General features: G+C 50.8%; 1 protein-coding gene across 3 annotated transcripts; it reads right to left on the bottom strand.

The window, feature by feature from the left end:
• Positions 1–285: 285 nt before the first annotated feature.
• SSC4D (scavenger receptor cysteine rich family member with 4 domains) lies at positions 286–17,103 on the bottom strand. 3 transcript variants are annotated; one of them, XM_053557483.1, is made up of 11 exons: positions 16,823–17,103; positions 13,146–13,347; positions 11,647–11,682; positions 11,087–11,392; positions 10,341–10,418; positions 9,478–9,792; positions 8,104–8,181; positions 6,804–6,878; positions 6,376–6,687; positions 5,582–5,659; positions 286–4,928 (listed from the first exon to the last, which is right to left on the bottom strand). In XM_053557483.1, exons 2-11 carry the CDS (start codon positions 13,309–13,311, stop codon positions 4,612–4,614), a joined length of 1,761 nt encoding a protein of 586 aa, XP_053413458.1. In that variant the 5' UTR covers positions 13,312–13,347; positions 16,823–17,103; the 3' UTR covers positions 286–4,611. The 3 variants fall into 3 exon arrangements, with proteins under 3 accessions (XP_053413458.1, XP_053413460.1, XP_053413459.1); XM_053557485.1 differs by having other exon boundaries at positions 11,087–11,216; XM_053557484.1 differs by lacking the exon at positions 8,104–8,181.
• Positions 17,104–18,367: the final 1,264 nt, after the last annotated feature.

Below are 18,367 nucleotides of genomic sequence, written 5' to 3'. Positions count from 1 at the left end.
TCTCTTGAAGGTCACCTCTGTGTCATGAAAACAGTAAACGTGGGGCAAGACATGATTGCAAGAGGGACTTTACCTAACAAGTGCAATCAGTGTAACCTGGCTTATTGTACCCTCAATGAATCCCCAACAATAAAGAAAAAATTTATATATATATATATATAATTAATCTACAATTCTAGTTATTCCCCCTAGACAAACTTTTTAGTTAAATTTGAATTTCAATAAACTGGGGGGTTTGATCTGAAAAAACAAAACAGTAAACCTGGTGTAGGACTCTTCTTGTTCTATAGCTGCAGAGCCCAGCACTATACTTGGCCTGGTACACAGGTGCTCCAGAAATATTTACGCATGTAAAGAGAGCAGCCTGATGAGTGTGGTCATTGGGGAGGCTCCATGTGTGGGGAGGACTCCCAGTTCTGACCAGGAAAGGGTGTTAATGAAGGCCTTCTGGAGAAAATGAAAGCTGAGCCTTGAAGCTAAATAAGAGTTGGCTAAGGGGAAGGAGGAGGAGATGGTGATGTGTATTCCAAGCAGAGAGAACAGAGTGTGCAGGGGCTCCCATGGGAAGAAGCCCAGACATTAGAGGAATTGAAAATAGTTCAGTCTGGCTAGGTCCTGGAAGCAAGTGAAGGAAAACGCATGCAGAGCCAGACTGCAGGACATTGTAACCTGAGCTAAAGAGTTGAGGAAAAGCACTGGGGAACCACACAGGGGAGTGGTACCTTCAGATTTGGAAACATGAGAAAGCTCACTGTTCCTGTGGACTGGGGAATGGGTTAAAGACAAGGAAACAGCAAAGAGGCCATCATAAGAAATGTAGGAATGGAGAGAAATGGCCAGATTCCAGCAGGGATTGGGAGACAAAATTGTTAAGATTTAGGGATTAATTAGTTGTCAGGGGTGGGGATTATTGAGCCTAACACCCAGGTTTATGGCTTAAGCTAGTGGTTTGGTAATACTACTTAGCAAACAGGGAAACTCAGATTTGGATATAAGGGACAAAGTTATGAATGAGACAGGCTGAGTTTCAGGACAGAGGAGGGTATATAAAGTCAGTATTGGATTAGTATGTGAGTTTCTCAAGGACAGTATCTTATTTGTGTTCTCCCAAGCCCAGTAGGCCCTGGTGCAGAGAACATCGCAGTGTGCTAAACTACACAGTGAACAGAATCAGCCTTAATAACTGGTTTTAGAAGCCAGGTAAGATGGCTCATGCCTGTAATCCTAGCACTCTGTGTGGCCAAGGCGGGGGATTGCCTGAGTTCAGGACTTCAAGACCAGCCTGAGCAAGAGCAAGACCCCATCTCAAAAAATAGCTGGGCATAGTGGCTGCACCTATAGTCCCAGTACTTAGAAGGCAGAGGTAAAAGGATCACTTGAGTCCAAGAGTTTGAGGTTGCTGTGAGCTATGATACCAGCGCACTCTACTGAGGGTGACAAAATAAGTCTCAGTCTCAAAACAAATAGACAAACAAATCTGGTTTTAGGTAAACCTCCAGGACAGAGAAAAATTTAGGAGCCTGATGCCTCAGCTAGGATGTCTGGGTTATACTCCTCTAATACACAATCCCCAAGCTCAGTAGCTTCATTAAGATTTGTCACTCATACTGTATGTCCATCTTGAGTCAATTTGAAGGCTTTGTGGTGACCTTCACTCAGGAACACAGGTTGATAGTGCCTCCACTATCTAGGATGTCACTTGATTACTTTGAAAGAGGGGAATTTGGCAAATTGTGCCACATTTCATCAGCCAAAGTATGTCATAGGGCCATGTCTCACTTCGAGAGAGCATAGAAGTGCAAATCTGCTACATGCCAGCAAGGAGAACTGGAAGGCTGGTGACCAGTCTTATTGGGCACTGAGAAACTTAGGTTCATAGATAAAGTGGACTCTCTGATGTGGTAGGGATTTCAGGGTGGCTAGAACACCCATCTGTCTGCCTCAATGCCCCAAATTCTTAAGCACTTTCCTATCTTTCAATTTTCCAGCCCTCATCCCTTCAATAACACAGTGGGTCTCAGAGCCTGACAAAGGGAGGCAAAGCCGTTACTGCCAGGAGTTGACAGAATTTGGAGCCAAAGTATCTACCTCACTCCTTGGCTAAGAACCAGGACCCAGGTTTAGAGCCTGTTGTAGGCAGAATAGCGGCCCCCAAAGTTGTCCATGTCTTAATCCCTGGAGCCTGTGAATATGATACATGGCTAAAGGTATTTGCAGATGTGATTAAATTAAGGACCTTGAGATTGGGGATTATTCTGGATTATCTGGGTGGGCCTAATATAATCACAAGCGGCCTTAAAAGATGGAAGAGTAAGGCTTAGAGTCAAGATGAGCTGACAGAGTGATGCAATTTCTGGCTGGATGGAAGTCACGAGTGGGCATGGAATACAGGCAGCCTCTAGAAGCTGGAAAAGGCTGGGCACAGTGGCTCACACCTGTAATCCTAGCACTCTGGGAGACTGAGGCGGGTGGATTGCCTGAGCTTATAGATTGGAGACCAGCCTGAACAAGAGCAAGACTCCCAACTCTAAAAATAGCTGGGAGTTGTGGCAGGTGCCTGTAGTCCCAGCTACTCAGGAGGCTGAGGCAAGAGAATTGCTTGAGCACAAGAGTTTGAGGTTGCTGTGAGCTGTGACACCCTGGTACTTTACTGAGGGTGACAAAGTAAGACTGTCTCAAAAAAAAAAAAAAAAAAGAAAGAAAGAAAGAGGGGCAGCGCCTGTGGCTCAGTGAGTAGGGCGCCAGCCCCATATACCAAAGGTGGTGGGTTCAAACCTGGCCCGGGCCAAACAGCAACAAAAAATAGCTGGGCGTTGTGGCAGGTGCTTGTGGTCCCAGCTACTCGGGAGGCTGAGGCAAGAGAATTGCCTACGCCCAAGAGCTGGAGGTTGCTGTGAGCTGTGATGCCACGGCACTCTATCGAGGACAAAATGAGACTCTGTCTCTAAAACAAACAAACAAAAAAATAGAAGCTGGGGGTGGCGCCTGTGGCTCAGTGAGTAGGGCGCCGGCCCCATATGCCGAGGGTGGCGGGTTCAAACCCAGCCCCGGCCAAATTGCAACAAAAAAATAGCCGGGCGTTGTGGTGAGCACCTGTGGTCCCAGCTGCTCGGGAGACTGAGGCAAGAGAATCGTGTAAGCCCAAGAGTTAGAGGTTGCTATGAGCCATGTGACGCCATGGCACTCTACCCGAGGGTGGTACAGTAAGACTCTGTCTCTACAAAAAAAAAAAAAAAAAAAAATAGAAGCTGGATAAGGGAAGGAAGCAGATTCCCCCATAGATCCTCCAGAGGAACAATGACCTGCTGATACCTTGAACGTAGCCCAGGGAGACCCATTTCCAACATGTGACCTTAAGAACTGTAAAATAACAAATGTGTGTGGTTTTAAGTTGTAATCTGTTACAGCAATAACAGGAAGCTTGACACTGGACATTTAACACTAGCAAGTCCCCCAGCCTCAGGCTGAGAGGGAGGCTCTGATAGGATCCTCCACTTCTGGAGGGACAGAGGCAGAGGCAGAACACGTGCAAGGGGCCCCAAGAGCAGCTCTAGAGCCATCCTAGTGCTGGTATGTTCTCCCTCATCTCCCTTTCTGCCTCCTCTCCATAATTTTTTCTCTTCTAGTGACACTAACACCTTGCTATGTGACCTTCAGCAAACCATTCTTTTTCTGGATCTAGATTTCTATATATGTGAAGGAAAGAGATGGGTTAGGGGACTCTCTGGGAGACTTGGAGGCCTGACACTGTGAGTCAGCATTTGCAGGGTGTGATGGGCCTGCTGAGAGCTCTAAGATGATGGTATTGATTGCCCTCCATGCTAAGCCACTTTCCTCCAGAGAGCCACTCCTGCTGCCACAGAGAATGCACTTATGCCCAAACACTGACTTCAGTTACAAGATAGGTGGGGTTGTGTGTGTACAATGCTTTATTGAGTTGGCACCTATGAATGGGTGGCTACAGGCCCCCAGGGTTCTTTGCTACTGCAAAGTGGAGGCTCTGTGGTCGGGGCAGCTTAAATCAGAGATGCTGGTTCTAGGTACAAGGAGGGGCCGCTGTCCCTGCTTTGGCCCCTCCAGTCCCCTTGTCCAGCAGAGCACCATCTGAGACCAGGCCTTCTTGGAGCAAGGCAAGGAAATGACCTAGGTTTTTCTGCAGCTCCTGGGAGCCTAAGGTAAGAGTTGTAAGCCCCTCCTGCCTTCTTTCTTGGGGATCCCAAGATGAGCTAGGGGAAGGGAGATACTCGATTTACAAAGAGCCCCTGAGCCTCCTGGGACTGGGTCGAGGAAGGCAGTGTCAGGGCTGCTGTAACGGGAGCCCCCCAAAAAGAGAAGAATTACAAGTCATTTTCCCCTCCCCTCATTGTTGTTTTGGCTTAGTAAAACATGGGAGCTTTCATTGAATTGGGCCCAGGATAGCTGATGACAGGCTGAGGTCTCACACTAAGTCGAAGGGGATACAGCCAGGCTATCCCACACAGGACTACACTGGGCAGGCTCTCTCCCAGGGAAGGGGAGGGAGGGGCAAACTGAGCTGCAGTGGTCACACCAGGAGGAATAGCAGGTCACAGTAGGCTCCCAAAAAAGAAGTGGTCTGCATAGTAGGCTGGGTCATGACAGCCGGCACAGGACACTGGCATCCTCACTGTGGTCACAGTTGTGGACATCCCAGCGAATGTGAGAGCAGAGCAATAAGGTACTCTCGTCCCCACGGCACTTAACATTGTCCAGAAGGATAGGACCTTGGCCTGGGCCAAAGTGGGCCTCGCCAGGGGCTGCCAGGGCTTGGCCACAGCCCAGTTGTCGGCACAGGACACCAGCTGCCCGCAGATCCCAAGCATCATCGCAGACAGTGCCCCATCGTTGCCCTAAGAAGAGCTCTACACGACCCTCACATCGGTGGGCTCCATTTGCCAGACGTAGGTGCCCTATAGGGGGGAGGCAAGGCCTGGAGCTAAAGGGGCTGGCCCATGGCAGACCATCCCCAAGCTAGGCCAGGTCAGGGGTCAATAAAGGAGGCAAAAGGTGATTGTCTGAGACACAACACTGCCCTGGGAGCCACTGGAGAAGGGCAGACAAATGAGATTAGAATAGGATAGGTTTCAGTCCAGACTATATTCTCAGGATTGGAAAAAAGAATGCAAACCATGTGGTGTGCTGAGTGCTTCACGTCTGCTCTCTCCCTGGTCTTTTGCTCATGATTCTAGTACCTCAGCCCTGGCCCAGTTGTTAAGAGACTGTGATTATATCCTATGTGTGCCCTGAAGGTCATTGTCATCTTCCCAACCCGACTTTCTGAGATAAATTCTGAATTATTTCATTGCACTCCTCAGGACAGGATCCTCATCTTCTCATTTTGATGCCACTCTAAAAATCTCTAGACTGCTCTATTTTAAAGCCTACGTCCTTTCTGGACACCATACCCCTATTAATGAGGTCTGAGACCTGCACAAAAGGACAAGGGTTCTGGGACCAAGCGTAAATCTGCTGAGCTTCAAATCTTAGGCTGTGAACTCTCCCAATCCAAGTCCTTCCTATCCTGATGTCTCCATCTCACTTTCTGGGGGCTGTGGGCACCTACCGTCCCTGGGCCGAGGAGTGGGCACTCTGGTGGTCTCAGAACCATCTTGCTGGGCTTGCAGTCCCAGCTCTTCTGGGCCTGGTTCAACGAGGACAGAGAAAAAGAAGAGGCTGTCACATTGGAGAACATGCTGTTATGGCCAGGTTGGCATCCTACCTTCCCCAGGGAAGCCTGTTCCAAGGACATAAAGGATCCATAAGAATTGCTCCCTGCCCCTTGTATCTGAAATGGAGTTGTGGTTCTTTGACCCTAGGGCCCAAACCAAAGCCCTGTGTAACCCTTTGTGGACTAAGCTATGGAAGGGACTACTAGTCTGGGGCACCAAATAAGGGTGAAATATCAATTTCCACAGCAATCAGTATACAGAACCATTGAACATTTTACAATGTCCTGTTAGACCGCAAACGTCCCCTTCTTTGACTCCTCTCAAAGGTCACACACTAGCTCTGGGAAGGCTGATCCCCTCTCTCTGCTTTGGATCTTTGCCGGGCCCTCCACAGAGGTGATCTCAGACTTCATCTCTTTATCCAGTAGGGCGTGGCCGCACCTCGGACCTAGCTTTAGCCGCCGCAGAGCGTCGCTTTCGCAGGTCCCGCCCACTCTCCTCTGCAGAGGGCACGCCCTTCCGGCCCCGCCCTGCCACGCAGCCGCAGACAGCATCCGCGGTCGGGTGCCTCCTATGCGCAGGGAGCGTGCTCCCCGGAGCACGCTCCCGCCGCAGTGTCGCAAAGCGCCCGCCCGCGCGACCCCGCCCCGCCCCCGTCGCAGTGCGCGCTCTTCCGCAGCGACCCCACCTGCGCAGAGCGCGCCCGCGTCTTCGTGGTGGCCGCAGTTATGCTGGCCCCAGCCCAGGTGGAAGCAGTCGCTGAGGCGGGTCTCGGTACCAGCACAGCCCACGTTGTCCAGCAGCACCGGGCCGCGACCGTAGCCGAAGTGGCCGAGGCCCGTGGCGCCCAGCGCGGGCCCACAACCCGCTTCGCGGCAAGCCACGCGCGCGTCCGCGAAGTCCCAGTCATCGTCGCACACGGTGCCCCAGCCGCCGGCGTGCAGTACCTCCACGCGGCCACGGCATGGGCCTGGGCCACCCACCAGCCGCAGCCGCCCGCCTGCGTTGCACACAGGCCAGCGGCCCGAGGGGTGGGGTTGGGGCGGCCTTCTCCCAGGCCGAGACCTGGCCTCACCTTCTCCCACCCCCCGGCAGTCCCCCAGCATTACCACTTACTTTTCTTTCCCGCAGCCCAGGTGACTGTTGTGAGTACTGCAGTCTCCCGGGAAGGGTGGGCACCAACTCTTGTAGCTGCGGAGATAGAGCATCCAGAGCGTTTAGGTAGACAACAGCTGGGCACAGGGACGCCTACTGAGGCCCCCAACTGCACCCGATCCGCGCCCACTCAGCCGCAATCCCAGAGTCGTCACCACGTTGTGATCTCCAGGAGACTTGATTGGAATGAACCGAATCTTAATTCCAGGCATTATCCTAATGTCAATCCCAGCGATAGGTCCCAGCCCTAATTTCAAAGGTACTTGTAATCTAATTTAACCTTCACCACAATCAATCCCCTCAAAAGGCCTCTCAGTTCTCCATCTCAATTTTTTTTTTTTTTAGATAGAGTCTCACTCTGTCTCCTGGGCTACAGTGCCATGGCCTCAGCCTAGCTAACAGTAACCTCTAACTCCTGGGCTCAAGTGATCCTCCTTGCCCAGCTTCCCAAGTAGCTGGGACTACAGGCAGGTGCCACCATGCCCAGCTAAGTTTTTCTTTCTTTTGTCTTTTTTAGTAGAGACAGGGCCTTGCATTGATCAGACTGGTCTCAAACTCCTCTCTTTCTTTTGTTTTTGAGACAGAGTTTTATTATGTCGCCCTCGGTAGAGTGCTGTGGCATCACAGCTCACAGCAACCTCCAACTCTTGGACTTAAGCAATTCTCTTACCTCAGCCTCCCAAGTATAGCTGGGACTACAGGTGCCCACCACAACGCCTGGCTATTTTTGTTGTTGTTGTAGTTGTCATTGTTGTTTAACAGGCCCGGGCCAGATTCCAACCCACCAGCCCCAGTGTATGTGGTCCATGTCCTAATTGCTGAGCTACAGGCGCTGAGCCTCAAACTCCTCTCCTTAAGTAATCCTCCCACCTTAGCCTCCCAGAGTGCTACCCAATGCGCTAGGTCTTATTTTCAGGGGACGTCTTATCTTTCCCGTAAGTAGGTCTTATTTTCGGAGGATGTCTTATTTTCGGGGAAACAGGGTAGTATTACAGGTGTGAGCCACAGTGCCCGACCAGCACCATCCCAAATTTTAGTTCTTTACTTTTCGGAAGAAACTTGTAACTACCTTCTCTCACCCTCGTGAACTTTTCAGAGTTTTGGATTTCATCTTTGTTTTGTTCTTCTACCCACCATTGTACCAGCTGGCTGGAGCCATGGTCTCTTATGGTCCTCTCTTGTGGACTAGGGCAACCTTCCCAGTGCCCAGCCACGCACACCTTGCCTCCACCAACCCAAACTGGAGGGTCAGGCTCTTTACCTGCTGGCTCTGAGTGCCAGGCCCAGTCCTCTCTTGTGGCTAAGGGTGACAGTGCTGTGAGAGTTGGGGGGCCCAAGGCTAGAGCAGGAGAGAAGGAGACAGGGTTAGAGGCTGAGGTTCTGGTTCTCAGCCTTGAGCTGTCTGGGGAGGATAAAGAGGGTCTGCATGGAGAAGAGACATTCATTTCTGGGACAGGGGCTCAGCCCCAGCTGGAGTCTAAGTAGCCCTGCCCCACTTTGACAATGGTTGTAATTTACTTGTACTGCACAGTTGTACACTTCATAGTTTATACAGGGCTCTCACAGACATGCTTTCATTTCTCTCCAGCATTCAATGTTCTCAGAAGCCCGTTATGGCCATGACACAGAGGTACAAAAGGCTTTCCCATCAGGGAGGGCCATGCACAGTGCTGAGGGGCTTACAAAACAAGACTCATCCTCTTTTTTTTTTAGGCCTTTGTCACCCTTGGTAGAGTGCTGTGGTGTCACAGCTCACCTCACCTCCAGCTTTTGGGCTTAGGCAATTTTCTTGCCTCAGCCTCCTGAGTAGCTGGGACTACAGGCACCCGCCACAACCCCCAGCTATTTTGTTGTTGTTGTTCTTGTTGCAGTTTGGTCGGGGCTGGACTTAAACCCGCCACCCTGGATATATGGGGCCGTCACCCTACTCAGGACCACAGGCACCGCCCAAGACTCATCCACTTTTACAGATAAAATAGGCCTAGAAAGGAAAAGGGGTACACTCAAGGCTATACAGTAAGGTTAGCCATGGCTCTGCCTCTCAGGTCCTCAGTTTTCCCACCTGTAAACTGGGAATGATAGCCCTTGGTTCACTGTGAGTTAGGAAACATGGGCAAGCACTTTGTATCTTGTAGAGTGGAGCTCATTTGTGTTCATTTGGTATTGGCTCTATTATTTCTATTTGCTAAGAAAACTTCCGAAATTGGAGAGGACCCAGGTGGGAAGAAAATACTATTATTAGAGCATTAAGATTACAGGGGTCTGGGCTGGGTAATTCTGCTACAATTAGAGAATGCTGGTGGATTTCTCAGGCAATTCTGGAGTGTTATTTCATTCTGAAATATTCTATTAAGAGTGCTTGGAAAATTTTGGAGACATTCCTATGGTATTGCTACATAATTCTCAAGTATCGGTGGCACAATACTGCAGTGTTGTTACATAGCTGTGGAGCGCAGCACAAGGAGTGCTGGGATATTCCGAGGCACTTACAGAGCAGTACTGAGATACTATAAATAATTGTGGAGCCTTCCAGGAGAGTTCTGGGAAGGTCAGAGGAAGCCAAAACACTCAGCCAGGCCTCCGCGTGCTTTCTACTGCCCGCCCCTCCCTCCGGCCCCGCCCCCAGAGCCCGCACCTGCACAGAGCGCGCCCGCGTCCTCGTGGTGGCCGCAGTTGTGCACACCCCATCCCAGGCTCAGGCAAGCTGCCAGGTGGGGCTCGCTGCCCTCGCAGTGCACGTTGTCCAGCAAAATGTGTCCCGTGCCAAAGCCGAAGAAGGCGTTGGTGGTAGCAACCAAGGCCGCTCCGCAGCCCAACTGACGGCAGACCACGGCGGCGTCTGGCAGCCCCCAGTCGTCGTCGCAAACGGTGCCCCACAGGCTGCCGTGCAAGATCTCCACACGGCCCTGACACGGGTTCGCGCCCCCCACCAGGCGCACCCTGCCCTCACCTGTTGACGGGGGCAGGCGCGTCTCCTACAGGGCCTCCCCCGTGGGTGTGCGTCTCCCACAGCCCACCCTCTCTCTCCCTAGTGCGGCACACACGAAGTGCTCCGTGCCCCAGAAACTAAAACCAAGAGCACCTCCTCGCCCCCCTGCCTCAGGGCGCTGCCTCCTCAGTCCAAATTGGCAGTGATGTGTGGGATCACCCCTGCCTAAAACCACCAAGTTCCCATGTCCCTCTCTTCTAGCAGGCGACGATTTGCTGCTTCCTCTTCAACCACTGCGGATAAAAACCTCACCTTTCACAGTGTGGCTCTCACAACTTCTTCCATGAAGCCCTCCAATATCTGGAGGTTTGGAGCCCTCTTCCATCTCTAAACTTCTTTGTAGCACACTTTTCATTTTCTTGTCCTGGTCATTCTTGTGCAGGTCTGACTCTCCAGTAAGATTAAACTCCAGCCTCTACCCCTCTCACTTTCTCTAGCCTTCAATGTGTACCTTCCCTTCCCACGGCCTAGAGGAGGGTGCAGTTGGTAAGGGCAATACCTGTACTTACCTTTCACATTCTGAGGAGTCGTAGGGGGTGTTCTGCTGGTTAACACCTTCCTAGTCGGGGGCTGTGTGGGCAAGAATTCTGGGAAGGAAGCAAGATGGAAGGGAGGATACAGGGATATTTCTGTTCTCCGTCTTCACACCTATAGGCACAGGACCAAAGGTGTCCTCCCTCTGGGCCACAGGACACACAAAGGGTCAAAGCAAGGAATGCTGGGGTATGCGAGAAGGGGCCACCAGAGTCCTGAACTCTTCTGAAGCATAGTTCTTAAAGCAGTTGACATCCCTTGGGAACTATTAGAAATGCAAATTCTAAGGCCCCAACCCAGACCTGCAGAATGAGAAACTTGGATGGGGCCACAAACTGTTTTCATGAGCCCTCGGGGCAATTTTCTTAAAAACTAGAACTACTGCTCTCAAGGTCAGAACCTCTCAGAGTATCTGCTGCAGGACTATGACCCATTGAACTTATGTGTGTGACCCCAATCGTCTGGTTTTAAAAATGGTAGAGGGGCTGTGCCAGGACAGTTGAGGTCCTGTGTGGAAGCAGTGGTGCTTGTTTTCTTGCCTAATGAGCCAGGAGCACTGCTATGACCCAGGGTGGAACTCTTCCCCAGCACCAGGTAGTGCAGCCTCTGGCTGAATCTTCTGCACAGAACATTATCCCCAGGAAATCCCCTTGGTTATCTAGCCCACAGCCCTGCAGCCTGCCACAGTCTACCTCTCTCTAGGTGGAAAGCATCTGCTTACCATTGCACAGGACAGCCACATCCTCGTAGTGAAAGCAATTGTGGACACCCCAGCCCCGGCTGCCGCACTCGCTTAGTGCAGCTTCCTGCCCACGGCACTCCACATTGTCCAGCAGGATGGGGCCTCGGCCCTGACCAAAGGCGAGGGGCTGTGGCACGGGCAGTGCCAGACCACAGCCCAACTGACGACACACGACATTGGCATCTACCACGTCCCAGTCGTCATCACAGACACTGCCCCAGGAGCCTCCATGCAGGACCTCCAGGCGCCCTCGGCAGCGGCTCGGGCCCCCTACCAGCCTCAGCTCTGTGAAGAGGGTTGAGCTGGCACCAGGGGGATGGCTGGGCCCAAACCTCTGGGATGCCCACTTTGCCATGAAGCCATGGGAGCCTTGGGATCATCCCTTCTGTAAAATGGGGAGACTGTAGCAGTCCCTCTGAGTGGGGGCATTTAGAGTCATGGAGGGCAAGTTAGGCATTCTCCCTGAGGTCTTCTGTCTGAGAAGCTGGAGCACTTGGGAGGGCAGGTGAGGGTGAGGAAGGGAGGAGCAGGGCACCTACCTGGAAAGGGCAGTGCAGTGGGCTGTAGGGCGCTGGCTGAAACAGAGTGAGGAAGAACGTCCGCCCCTCTGCCCACACCTTGGCTGCTTGGTCCCAGGAGCACAGCCTCCCTCCCCCAAAGGTCTCACCGTCACATCCCTCCTCTTGGACTTCACTAACCTTGCTTTGCCAAAGCCCCATCTTCTCTCTCCCAGACTGTTCCAATTGGCTACCCTGCGTCCCCCTCTTTCTGTGCTCCCCAGGCTATCCCAGAGAGACCTGCCTGAGACACAGACTTGCATGTCTCACTCTATTGCTAAATCCCTGAATCAGTCCCCATTACCTGCAGGAGTCTCAGCCCCTGAACTTTCTCTGCAAAGCCTTCTACAATCTTCCGACCAGTTTGGCCTTCTTAATCTCCCATCAATTTTATCTCTAAGACTTCAACGAATTTTGTTCTGGCTTCCCTGCCCATTACAGCCCTGCTGATTGTTCAAGACCCAGGTAGAAGCCTTTCTCTGGGAAGCCTTCCTGGGGACCTCAGCTAGAAATGCTCTCTGTTTCCTCAGAGTCCCCGGGTACCACATACATGCCTCTTTCAGGGCCTTCTGCCTGGTAATGTGGCCATGCCTGCCTTATATCTGCATCTGCCAGGGCTCTCTAGTCAGAGCCTGGTACTCAGCAGATGGCCACTAGTACCGCCTTAAATGTGTATAAATTGGCTTTGGGATTTATTATGATCTCCCTCCCCTAGCAAAGATTTATCTATATGAGTTCTTCAAATATGTGCTCATTACTTTCTGTAGACTAAATCATTAGGACAATTTATGAGTTAGGTAAGATTTTTGTAGATGGGGTAACTTCAGGTTTTGGGAGGTTAGGAAACTTGCTGAAGACTGCACAGCAAATAAAGAATAGAGCTGAGAGACACCCAGACAGCCACACTCTCCTTCACCACACTGTTCTAAGCACCAGGCCTGAGACGGGAGGTGGAGGAGGAAACAGAAGGTAGCCTAGCAGGGAAAATTGAAAACCTGAAAAAGCCCCTCACTTGTGCTCAAGGTAATAACAATTCTGAGACATTCACATATATTACCTCATAGAATCCTTACACTCACCTTCTAAGGCATATACTACTATACCCACTTTACTGATGAAGAAACTGAGAGTCCAGTTCTTCTTTCTTAAGCTAGGATAGTTCCCTAGCTCAATTGAATTCATCTGTTCTACCAGCTGCCTTTCCAACAGCCATTGGTAAGCCTATCCCTGTCCCTCCTTCCCTGTGCCCAATGTCCCCTAAGTGCCCATTCCCTAGGCCCATTTACCTCTCACCTCCTGAACTGAGCTTTCCACTCCCCAAACTCAGACTCTTAGCTTTCATCAGCCCTGGGCAAATGTCAAAGCTGGAAAGAACGTTGGAAACCAGCTCATTCACAATCCCCCGCCCCCTAGAATTCTACAGCTGGGACAACTGAGATCCAGAAAGTGGAAGTAGCAGAGGCTGGCAGGGGCACACTCACCCAGTGGCAGGAGGAGGAGGAAGGACAGGACTGGGGAGAAGGGGGAAGGGGCAGTGCTTCTATCTCCCTGCCTCCACCCCCTAGTCTTCTCATCCTGCTGGGGACAAATTCGCATCTCTGTCTCCTTGTGCGTCCAGCCAGTGGAGGGTCCTTCAGTAGGTCCCATTAAGGGGCAGGCTGGGAGAAGTCACAGTTGGAACATCTGGAATTAAAGATCCCAAGTATTTACTTTCAGCCAGAGAGGCCAGCTTTGGAAGAGATGACATTTCCACTTGAGTTTGTTATTCTGAGTGGTAGCAATGGTGGGGACGATAGCTGGGAGGTGAGAAAGATGGTGTGTGGACAGAGGAAAATAAAGAGCTGGGTTTGACTGGAGCCATGGTTACGTGAAAAAGCAAGTGGCATCCAGTTGAGAGGGTTGGCTGGGCCCAAATCATGATGGCCTCAAGGGATCCAGGTTTGTCCTCCAGGCTTATGCAAAATGTTGTGTTGGTGACACTGGGTAAAAACCCACTTAATTGTGGACAGTTATAAATGTATATTTATATATAATATATATATATATTTTTATAGTACTTTTTTTTAAGGCAAAGGACTCTGGTTTTTCTTTTTTTTGTAGAGACAGAGTCTCACTTTATGGCCCTCGGTAGAGTGCCGTGGCCTCACCCAGCTCACAGCAACCTCCAACCCCTGGGCTTAAGCGATTCTCTTGCCTCAGCCTCCTGAGTAGCTGGGACTACAGGTGCCCGCCACAGCGCCCAGCTATTTTTTGGTTGCAGTTTGGCCGGGGCCGGGTTTGAACCCGCCACCCTCGGTATATGGGGCCAGAGCCCTACCGACTGAGCCACAGGCGCAGCCCAGGACTCTGGTTTTTCATTTATTGAAACAATATAAAGTTTCCCTTTAGGGCGGTGCCTGTGGCTCAGTGAGTTGGGCGCAGGCCCATATGCCAAGGGTGGTGGGTTCGGACCCAGCCTCGGCCAAACTGCAACAGAAAAATAGCCAGGCGTTGTGGCGCGCGCCTGTAGTCCCAGCTGCTCGGGAGGCTGAGGCAAGAGAATCGCGTAAGCCCAAGAGTTAGAGGTTGCTGTGAGCCGTGTGACGCCACGGCACTCTACCCGAGGGCGGTACAGTGAGACTCTGTCTCTACAAAAAAAAAAAAAAAAAAAGTTTCCCTTTAAAATTAATTTAAATCAAAAGAAATGAGTCAGTTGACCTGACATAGTGACTCAAGCCTGTAATCCTAGCACTGTGGGAGGCTGAGGTGGGAGGATCGCTTGACCTCAGAGATTAGCTTAAGCAAGAGTGAGACCCTGTCTACTAAAAATAGAAAAACTAGCTGGGTGTGGTGGGGGGCTCCTGTAGTCTCAGGTACACAGTAGGCTGAGGGAAAAGGATTGCTTAAACTAGGAGTTTGAGGTTGCCAGGAGCTAGGCTAACACCATGGCACTCTAGTGTGGGTGACAGAGTAAGACTCTGTTTCAAAAAAACAAAAACAGGCTCAGGGCCAGTGGCTCAGGGAGTAGGGTGCCAGCCACATACACCAAAGGTGGCAGGTTCAAGCCTGGCCTGGGCCTGCTAAACAACAATGACAACTGCAACCAAAAAATAGCCGGGTGTTGTGGTGGGCGCCTATAGTCCCAGCTGAGGCAAGAGAATCTAAGGCCAAGAGTTTGAGGTTGTTGTGAGCTGTGACACCATGGCACTCTATACCCAGGTGACATAATGAGATTCTGTCTCAAAAAAAGAAATAAAAACAGGGCGGTATCTGCAGCTCAAAGGGGTAGGGTGCCAGCCCCATATGCCAGAGGTGGCGGGTTCAAACCCAGTCCCGGCCAAAAACTGCAAAAAAAAAGAAAGAAAGAAAAACAAATGAGTTCTCATGGCTCACAAATATGTAAAAATGGTGCAGGAAGTTCTGGGAAGTAAATGCCACGTGGGGTATTCTGCACTTTGAAGGTGAAAAGCCCTTGAAGACTGTTTTTTTAAATTAAATTTTAGAGTGAGGCATAAAAACAAAAAAGTGCATAAATCATGAGCACAGAACTCAGTGAACATTCACACTATGTAACCAGCATCCCAGAAGCTTCTGCCAGGCCTTGCATATCCCCAAAGTCCTTACAGACTTTGGCTGGATCCTGACAGTGCATGGAGGATGGACATAGCAGGGGAGAAGGAGGGCTGGTTTAGAGGCTGATGCAGTTGTCCAGACTTCAGGCCATGAGGGGGCAGAGAGGAAGGACCAGGTGCAGAAGATACCTGGGAAACTGAGCTGATTAGACGGGGCTTCTGTTGGTGTGGAGGGCCGGGAGAGAGGCATCCAGTTGCCTCCCAGCCCCAAGGTGTGTGAGGAATGTAGGAGGAGGTGGTTGAAAGGACAGTTCTGTTAGGAATATACAGAGGTTGATGTGCCTGGGGGACATGGGTGCCCATCCTAGAAGGAGCTCCCTGTCACTCCCCCACCCCCATCTCTCCCTGGCTTTGCCTCTGTCCTGGCATACAAATAGTCTGGTTAGGGAGAGGATGAAAACCTATCTGGATGTGGACACAGGGTTTTCAATACCCCATTCATGGGGCCCAGTACAGCCCCAGTGGAATAATCAGCTTTTGTCCTCCCTCTCCCAGAACTGGGGACAGCTGGGAGATGGGAGTTGAGAGCAACAGTCCAATATTTACTGGGCGGGGGACACATAGTTATCTGGGCCTCTCCCCTCCTCCCAGCCTAGGGGCCACCTACTTCTCAGGCTAGTGGGACACTGCCCAGCTCCAGGCCAGATCAGCCCCCCATCCTGTGATTATGAGGACAGAGAGCTCTCAGACACCCTCCCAGGAATCCTCAGGATCCTCTACTCGCTCACCTGCCACCCTGGCCGAGGAGTTGGGGAGAAGGACCCTGACGCTACAGACTTCAAATCCCAGCTAGCCCCAGAGCCTTCCACTAAGCCTGCCTCACCCCCTAGCTCCAAGGTTGACCTCCCCCAAGTCTGCTCCTGCTTCCTGCCCCAGGCACTTTGGCCAAGATAAGGCTTCAGCCTTACCTGTAAGCTCTCAGGTTCCCTATCCACCTTTAATAAGTTCAATCATTGCCCTGGAGTATCTCTTCACTACACAGGTTAGCAGCATAACAATGTTTAGAAGCATCAACTCCATCTACTATCTATGTGACCTCACCTTGCTAAGCCTCACTGTTCTCATCTGTATAATGGGGTTAATAATGCACTTACTGTGTATAGTTGTTGCTAGGTTAAATGAACTAATGTCTATGCAAGGTTTAGCCCAGTATCTGGTGCATCATAATTGTAGTGATTAACATTATTACTGTTGGTATTACTGTCTGCCTGTTTAGAGACTGTGGACCCTTCTGGGCAAAAGCCATATCTTATTTAATGGTATCACCTGGCACCGGGGAAGGGAGTACTCAGGAAATGTTTGTTAAATGACTGAATGAAGTTTATGGCTGCAGAATCATAGAATGAAGCAGTCAGAAGAGGCCTAAGAGATTATTAAGGACAACTTCCCAACTCACTAGTGGGAAACATTCTCTTTCTCTCTCTTTCTCTCTCTCTCTCTCTCTCTCTCTCTCTCTCTCTCTCTCACACACACACACACACACACACACACACACACACACACACACACACACACACACACACACAGCAAAAGTGAAGGATTCATACCTGGGGAAATGTTCTGGGCTCTTTCTGGACTTTCTTCTACAGTCAATCCAAAGTTGAATCACTTTCTCTGCCTCTGGAAGTTTAGGAGAGGAAGGAATCCTCCAAATACAAATCAACACAGACTTTTCTTCTTTTCTTTCCAAAGCTGGAAGGTGGGCAGAGGCAAGTCCCTGTCCATGGAGCTGGCTGGTGTTCCCAGCCTCTCCCCATCTGACCTAAGGGGCAGAGGAAGGCAAAGGGAGAGTGGAGGTGGCCAGCACCACCTAGAGTGGCCCCAGAGAGAGGGCACCCAAGCAGAGGAGGAGCTACATGGATGGGAGGTGGGAGTTATGGCCTCTCCAGCCAGGTAGCACCTCCCCTTCTCTCCAGCCCCAAGCTCAGGGCTCAGGTTTCAGAAAGGTCTGGATAGGTCTCCACCCTTGCAGGGCAGCCAAACATCCTGATTTCTTGGAGGGCTCTGATCCTACCTGGGGAATCCCCTTGGTTATATCCTGGCTATGTCTTGGCTGGGGATTTAGAAACAGTCAAGGTGCCACAATGTAGGGGTGGGTTTTCTGCAAGGCAGAGGCTTACAAGCTCATGCAAGTGCTGCTTATTTTGCCTTATTATTTGGTTTTTCTTGAATTTTGTGGTCATTTGGGCTTTTGTAGTGTCAAGGTGTCAAGAAGTGTCAAGTGGCTTGTTCTGCAGTTTGTAGTTGCAATGAAGTGCTTTGCTGGAATTCTGCATCTTGCAGTTGGAGCCACAAACTCTTGGAGCTGGAGAGCCCTGGAGAACCCTCGCAGGACAGTTACCAAACTTGGCTATACAAGCTTGTCACAGCCGGAGGTGGGCAGGATGGGGATCTGGTTGTGGGTTTCTTTTGTTTTCTTTTAGACGGTCTCAGTCTGTCACCCTAGGTAGAGTGCCATGGCATCATATCTCACAGCAACCTCAGATTCTCAGGCTCAAGAGATCCTCTTGCCTCAGCCTCCCAAGGGGCTGGGACTGTAGGGACCTGCTACAACGCCTACCTAGTTTTTCAATTTTTAGTAGAGACAGGGTCTTGCTCTTGCTCAAGGTGGTCTTGAACTCCTGAGCTCAAGAGATCCACCTGCCTCAGACTCCCAGAGTGCTAGGATTACAGGCATGAACCACCATGCTCAGGGTAGGGGTGCTTTAAAAATATATACATATTACAACAGAGACCTTACATAACAAACCCCCAAATTGTAACCTAATCATTTGTACCCTCACATTAATCTGAAATAAAGAATATTAAAAATGAAAAAATAAATAAAATATAATATATGCAGATTTCTGCCCCACAACTTTTTTTTGAGACAAAGTCTCACTATGTTGCCCTCGGTAGAAGGCCGTGGTGTCACAGCTCACAGCAACCTCAAACCCTTGGACTTAAGCGATTCTCTTTCCTCAGCCTCCCTCATAGGTGAGACTACAGGCTACAGGCACCAGCCATGATGACCGGCTATTTTTTTGTTTGGTTAGCAGGCTCGGGCTGGGTTCGAACCCACCAGCCCCTGTGCATGTGGCCATCACCCTAAC

Source organism: Nycticebus coucang, chromosome 12 (assembly GCF_027406575.1).
Source record: "Nycticebus coucang isolate mNycCou1 chromosome 12, mNycCou1.pri, whole genome shotgun sequence".
NCBI lineage: Eukaryota > Metazoa > Chordata > Mammalia > Primates > Lorisidae > Nycticebus > Nycticebus coucang.
Note: the sequence above shows the minus strand (reverse complement) of the source record. Positions and strands in the feature narration are given on the sequence as shown.

Excerpts from the sequence above, each read along its gene's own strand:
- SSC4D (XM_053557483.1), bottom strand. The coding sequence starts at position 13,311 with ATGGGACCTACTGAAGGACCCTCCACTGGCTGGACGCACAAGGAGACA. Across the intron at positions 11,683-13,145 it reads CCTCCTCCTCCTGCCACTGG|CCAGCGCCCTACAGCCCACT; the intron begins GTGAGTGTGCCC and ends ACTCTGTTTCAG. Across the intron at positions 9,793-10,340 it reads GACTCCTCAGAATGTGAAAG|GTGAGGGCAGGGTGCGCCTG; the intron begins GTAAGTACAGGT and ends CCCCGTCAACAG.